Source organism: Hibiscus syriacus, unplaced genomic scaffold (genome assembly GCF_006381635.1).
Source record: "Hibiscus syriacus cultivar Baekdansim isolate YM2019G1 unplaced genomic scaffold, ASM638163v2 tig00111834_pilon, whole genome shotgun sequence".
Classification (NCBI taxonomy): domain Eukaryota; kingdom Viridiplantae; phylum Streptophyta; class Magnoliopsida; order Malvales; family Malvaceae; genus Hibiscus; species Hibiscus syriacus.
This window is the reverse complement of record NW_024063192.1, coordinates 1,544,426-1,550,924: the sequence shown is the minus strand read 5'-3', so window position 1 is coordinate 1,550,924 and position 6,499 is coordinate 1,544,426. Positions and strand designations below refer to the sequence as shown.

Below are 6,499 nucleotides of genomic sequence, written 5' to 3'. Positions count from 1 at the left end.
CCTCTTTGATTCGCCTTTTAATAAAATAAGTGAAAAAGGTCGATAAAGTAATCATTTCAAAGAATATTTGAGAAAGCAACTAGATTTTGCATGGATCATTGTTATTCATAAGGGTTCTATGGACAAATGGGGTCGATTAGGCCTGCACCCATGTGATTTTACAGTTTGAACACTTGTGCTTGAATTGATCGGATGGACGTTGACGGCCAGAGAACTCCAGCTAAAAAAGTTGGTGAATGTTACATGGTTGAAAATTCAACACCAAATTCTCACTCAAAAAATTTATCCAGCCGTATACCATAAAGCCAAGAGTCTTGGACTATTTGAGGCAGAGTTTAGGGTGTAGATATGATTCCACTTTATGCCTTTTGGGACAGGTCCCTTTACTTTTGTCTCCTCTCCTTATCTCCCCTTCGTTTAAAGCCAATGGGTTTAGGGTTTCAAGATATAATCTAATAAAAAAAACATTTGCAACCCTAATTTTCCCTTTTCTTTTCCTATTAGTTTATATGTTTGTTTGCTTCACTTTCTCATTGTCTGTCCTATTTGTAAGTATGTCTTAAGCTAACTCCATCACATGATCAACTTGCGGCTGCAGCTTGGTGGTAAGAATTTTACGTTGTGGCCGTAAAGACCTGGGCAAGAATCCCAGCAGCCACACCAATTTGCTTTTTTGTACAAGAAAGAGCCACTCCATGGCATGGGCAGATGGACCGCCAAATAGATAACTAAATGAAAAGGAGTCGATTGCTTTGATGCAACAATGTCTTGAATTTTTTCAAAAAAAAAAAAACAATGTCTTAAAATTTTAAAACAGTTCTAAAAACTATGTTTAATCTCAATGCCAATACAAGAAGCCTTGAAACACAACAGACACTAGACCATCCATCTTTCGGTTACATATTTTTCTTGCACTGCTAATAAGATTTATAGGCTCGTCGATACTCCAGTTGCTTGGTATTCTCTAGTAATACCTGCCGACCAAAGGAATCAACGTTTAATCTCACGTTGCTAGGAACGGTTGTCATACAAATCATGGACAAGAAAATTTCAAAGAAATGGAGGATTTGACAGATAAAAGGGAATGCCCTTACTTCTCTAATGTAGTTTGCTACAGCCTTGCAGCCTTCAACCGCAAGTCCCATGACATTTTCGAAGATATCCACTGGTAACTTAGCATCCATCTGTATTTTGGCTTAGTCAATAGTCTCATGTAAACCAAACCCGAATAAAAAAAATGAATGAGAAAACGGAGACAGCAAGCAAAAACCTGAAGTAGAGTCACTTTGTCCAACTTAGGCAAGATCCCTACGGTGACATCGGGGCCTCCAGCACTGTCTTCAATGTAGTTCAAATCTGCATATACAAAAAATATTAATTCAATAATTCAAATGGAATACAAGAAGAAAAAAATGAGAGGAAGAAGAAGAATTCAATTGACCTAGCAGAGGAGTGCTATTTAGATACCCAGCACTGCAAGAAGTGACAATATCGAGCATTGGGATCCCAGCATCTGCGAGGGCTAAAGTTGCAGCATTGATACATGCTGATCTAGTTCCTGAAGATACATTTATTTTTTTTATGCTTCTTTTTTCTTTTATGCCGAGAGAGCCGGGTAATAGAATAAAGAAATAAGGGAAAAACACAGAACTATGAGGTCAAACTGTTCAATGGTGTCATTAAAACACAAGTTGTTGGTTGGGATGGTGAACAAAGTTGCAGTTGCATAATATGAAAATGTAAACTGAGCCAATGATCAACAAGAAGTTTCGATGCGTTTCATTTTACCTCCATCGGCTTGAAGAACTTGAACAAATATATCTATCTGGTAAAAAAAAATGAGTAATTAAGAACAACTCAGAAGAACTGAAAAGCAATGCTAGCGGTGGTATATAATTAGGGTATAATTCAAACCTGAGAACGAGGCATTAGATGAGTCAAAATGCATGCCTCCATGGTCTGGCGGATGACAAGAGATATCTCTGTCGAACGCCTAAGTGTAGAAAGAAAGATCCATGTCAACGAGTAATATAATTTATTCTTCATAAACCTAGTATCAATCAATTATATCATGCATGGATACTCTGTCATTTTAAATCTCCGTATGAAAGACATCAGTGTTGATGCTACTAGAATGCCTTTAAAAAACACGAAAACGGACATAATTTACTTGTCTTGATCCAATGTTCCACAAACAAATCAGATTCTATATTCCTTCTATCGGATTGAACACACCATAATCTAACTTTAACATCATTATAAGAACTAGAAAATCGGAAAACAGTTCACCTGTCACCCTTCGGTTTCCTCATTCGATCTCCGGTACTAAAATTAGCCATACTGTATTCACAGCGCACCTGATATCCATCACATATATAAATCCAGAGATTATTTCAAGTCACAACTACAACAATTAGACATACAACTTGAAGAACATTACCAATGCCTGGTCATTAAGTTGTTGGCTCCTATTTTGTACCTAAAACATAGTTACATTCATCATCGATAACAAACCAACAACTAAACTAAAACAGATAATCAAATTCAGAAAAAGAAAAAGAAATCTCAATTTGAAGATTTCCATGGAAACCATGAAATCAAAAGGTTACCTCTCGAGGGCCATACACTGCTGCAATGACTTTGGTGTTGCCCATCTCAAAAACAGCAGAGCTGTGAATATTAAAATAAGAAGAAAAAGAGAGAGAGAGAAAGAGAGAGAAAAAAGCTAGGAATTCTAGATTATGGAGCTAAGTAAAACAAGTTATGATTTCGGTGCTTACCCATTAGCTTTGGCGACGGTACCGATCTCTGCACGAAGTTGTCTCATCTGAGAAAGAGAAAACCAATGAAAAAAAGGGTAATGAATTAGAAGAAAAATTAAGAGAGGAGAAGGAAAGATTACTTCCATGGGACGGCGACCGTCCAATCGGAGACCTTCAGGGCTCACGTATTCTGTCTTCGACATTAGAGACTACCTACAACAACCCAAGTGCTAATGTTTTAGGGAAAAATGGATTAAAACCTCCAGGGTTTTTGGTTATCCGGCGGGTTGCCGCTATGAATGTCAATTTAACCCGAAATTAACGAAAATTGACCTGATTCGATCTGACTAGATCGAATTAAAAAAATAATTTTGGGATTGAATCAAGTTAGGTCAGATTTTTTAAAATAGAAAGTCAGGAGAATAGTTCAAGTGGAGGATGAAAAACTTCATCCGAGATAATAATATAATTTTTTAAAAATATTATTTTTTAATTAAGTCATTATTTTATATTAGATCGGATCGGATTTATATTTTAAAATTCAAATCAAGTAAAAGTCAAATGATGATATATATTTTTTGGATTGAGTCAAGCCTAGATCGAATAAAGTATACATATTTTTTTAGTCAGGTCGACCAAAAAGCCAGTCTAATCCAAACCCGTTGTCTGGTTTTTTTGACCCAATAAGACATCTCGAAAATTTTTGTAAAATAGGGCATATATACTTTTAATTTGTGATCTACGATATTTTTTACATTACATGAACCCGTCACGTAGAGGTGATGAGTTTGAATAAAAATAATTTTTTATTCAAATCGTTTACCTTGATAAATTTTAATAAAAAATATATTTTATTAGGACTCGTCACATCTAACTGATGAATTTAAAAAATATATATTATTAAAACTCATCAACTCAACATGACGAGTTTTAACTCGACTATAATATTTGTCGTATTCTCCGAAATAAAACCCGAATGTCCTAATATACTAAATAAAAGAACTGAGATAATCTAATGGGTCAAAAAAGTCCGTTGCCGTCCCTAGCAGTGGCTCAGTGGAACTAGCTTTGCGGGTTTGGGCCTATGCCTATACTTGTTTCCAGTTAGAACTATAAATCACTCGAGTGGAATTTAAGTCAAGTTCAGAAAATCAATCTTATCTTATAAGATCAATATGATATTTATATAATTGAATAAAAGAAACGAATCAATATTATGTTTTTTTAATAGTAGAGACCTTGAAAATCCCATGAAAGAATTGCAAAACCATTGAAGAGGGAAGAGAGAAAGAAATAAAAGCATGCTGATGATTCTTTTGTTTTTTTATTCACTTGTAAAATTGAAAAAAGAAACGTAGTGATCATTATTTATGGGCCATTAAACATGAAATGGTGGTTCAAATGTCATTGTCTACATAGATCCAGAAGAGGGAGCCACACGATCCGCCTGAACCAGATCGTGAACCGCTGCAGGAGGGAAATAGAAAGAGTGAGAGCCGAATGGCTCTAGCCATTCCGTCAGCAATCTTGTTACAGTCCCGAGGGATAAAGGCCATGATAGTATTCCAAGAACGAGCACCTAACTCACGGATGCACATCTCCATTGGGGAACTAAAATCTGCACATTGAAGAGGATCAATTGCTGAAATCGCCTGCTTGCTGTCCGATTCGACAACTAACGATTGAATGCCCAACTCCCATGCTGACTCAGCATCCAAGATCGAACGGACACCGACTGCCTTGGAGAATCCGGCCACCCAATTACCAGCTGAGTCCCTAATTACACCGACGTCGCACGTGCTCAGTCTCGAAGCCGTTCGCCGGGGCCATCAGTATTCAGTTTATACCATCCCTGCTGAGGAGCCTGCCAACACGGGGGGCGTTGCTGCAGCCGCATCCTCGTTACCTGCTGCATACGAAATCGGAGAAGCTCCTGCTGCATCCGAATACTTCTTTGGAGAACACTTTCAACTTCCATAAACTCCATGTCAAAGATAAATCTATTTCTTCGAATCTAGATATTCCATAGAATCAGTCCAAATAATAGATCCCAATCAGCAGGATTGAGCGGGAATCGGCAGTGGTTCGAAAGATTTTGCTCGACCCAATTAATCAAATCTAGCTGGTAAAACTCAGTTTGATGTTCGTGCTTGATCACTCTATTCCAAACAGACCTGGCTAGCAAGCAATCCCGGAGAACATGAACGGCTGACTCAACTGCCGCACCACATCCCAAACACCTCTTTTAAACTATATAAATGGAAGACAAGATGTAATATAGAAAGATCAAATACAATGATGATTTAGTTAGTTAATTGTAGTTCTTTTGGTATGAAAGAGTTTACATTCTAACGTTTAAGAGAAAAAAAAGGATTTTCATAAGAAAAAAATACGTATAGATATTATGACGAATCAAGCCAAGGGTATTTTCTTAGCATATTAATTGCATGGGTAAAATACACAAATGGTTTATCGATTATATAATATAGTTTTGTTGAATATTTCGACTATTAAAATTTATAAAATAATCTTATGATTATAGGATATTATTTTATTGAGTTCATCGGTTATTAAAAGTTATAAAATGATTCTACGACTATTTGTATGTTCCAAACTTATCATTTTTCGTTAAAATTAAAGAGAATATATCATTTAGACTAATTTAAAGAAGTGGTGATATCATTTGGATTATTTAGTTAAAAAAAGTGTCCTTAAATGGAAGATGGAACAGTTAAACAGGTGCATATCGAAGTTAGAAACTATACTTTGCTTGTACATGGACTACTATTAGTACACATGATTAAACCAACTAATTAACTACCAGCACTGGTCGGTCTCCCCATTCCTACCACTGTTATAACCACAAAACCCCGACGCAGGAGCCGCTGGAGGCGGCGTTGCGGAGGAATAAAATGGGCCGTTCCGCCGGTAAAGATTCTTGTCATAATCGGCATGTTTGTTCGGGTCCAATAACGTCGAATACGCTGCATTGATCTTCATGAATAGGTTAGCTGACATATCTTTCTGGTTCAAGGACACAACATCGGGATGAGACGTCCGTACTAGTCGTCTATACGCTGCCTTGATCTCGTTCCCGTTCGCGCTCACCAGAATCCCGAGAACTTTGTAGAGTGATGCAGATGAAGCCATTTCGAAGGCGGAGATTTCGCCGGAGGAAAGCAAGCTGATGGTTTTGGGGTTGAAAGGATGTGTGGGAGATTTATAACTGGAACCAATTTAACCATTTGGTCGCATATGATTGTGTTTTAGATTCTTATCCATAGGTAGCTGTCGCTTGCTGAGTCATCCCACTGTTTTATTTGGATCAATGGTCCCAGTCCCACACCGATCAGCCAATCCCATAAATTTTAATATCTATACTTTTAGTTTTTCTCAAAAGCGTATACAAAGTTTAGTTTTGTTTCATTTTAATATCTGATGTTAAAAATTTTAATTTTTGTTTCATTTTAATATATCTTTCAAAATTTACAGATAAGTTTTAAAAAGATTGAAATGTTAGGTATTAAAACGGATCAAAACTGATAGTTTAGGCACTAATCGCGTTAATTTTTTTAACGACGGATACTAAAATGAAATGAAAACTAAATGTTCAGTATGATTTTAAAAAAATTGAAATTTCAGATACTAAAACGAATTAAAATTAATAGTTTATGTACTAAAATTATTAGACAGTGAACAATAAAGATTATAAAATATTAAAATTCAAACAATAAAGA

General features: G+C 36.2%; 2 protein-coding genes across 2 annotated transcripts; both read right to left on the bottom strand.

Annotated features, from left to right (window-relative positions):
• Nucleotides 1-902: 902 nt before the first annotated feature.
• Nucleotides 903-3,109, bottom strand: LOC120171650 (exosome complex component RRP41 homolog). The gene is made up of 11 exons (XM_039179334.1): nucleotides 2,903-3,109; nucleotides 2,781-2,827; nucleotides 2,610-2,670; nucleotides 2,441-2,479; nucleotides 2,290-2,357; nucleotides 1,915-1,993; nucleotides 1,789-1,825; nucleotides 1,442-1,558; nucleotides 1,271-1,356; nucleotides 1,095-1,184; nucleotides 903-974 (listed from the first exon to the last, which is right to left on the bottom strand). The coding sequence occupies exons 1-11, from the start codon at nucleotides 2,963-2,965 to the stop codon at nucleotides 918-920; spliced, it is 744 nt and encodes a 247-aa protein (XP_039035265.1). The 5' UTR covers nucleotides 2,966-3,109; the 3' UTR covers nucleotides 903-917.
• Nucleotides 3,110-5,568: 2,459 nt separating this feature from the next.
• On the bottom strand, nucleotides 5,569-5,954 carry LOC120171652 (chaperone protein dnaJ 11, chloroplastic-like). The gene has a single exon (XM_039179336.1). It carries the CDS (start codon nucleotides 5,910-5,912, stop codon nucleotides 5,580-5,582), a length of 333 nt encoding a protein of 110 aa, XP_039035267.1. The 5' UTR covers nucleotides 5,913-5,954; the 3' UTR covers nucleotides 5,569-5,579.
• Between the last annotated feature and the right edge of the window lie 545 nt (nucleotides 5,955-6,499).

Excerpts from the sequence above, each read along its gene's own strand:
- LOC120171650 (XM_039179334.1), bottom strand. The coding sequence starts at position 2,965 with ATGTCGAAGACAGAATACGTGAGCCCTGAAGGTCTCCGATTGGACGGT. Across the intron at positions 2,828-2,902 it reads ACGGTCGCCGTCCCATGGAA|ATGAGACAACTTCGTGCAGA; the intron begins GTAATCTTTCCT and ends TCTCTTTCTCAG. Across the intron at positions 1,357-1,441 it reads AAATAGCACTCCTCTGCTAG|ATTTGAACTACATTGAAGAC; the intron begins GTCAATTGAATT and ends TTGTATATGCAG.
- LOC120171652 (XM_039179336.1), bottom strand. The coding sequence starts at position 5,912 with ATGGCTTCATCTGCATCACTCTACAAAGTTCTCGGGATTCTGGTGAGC.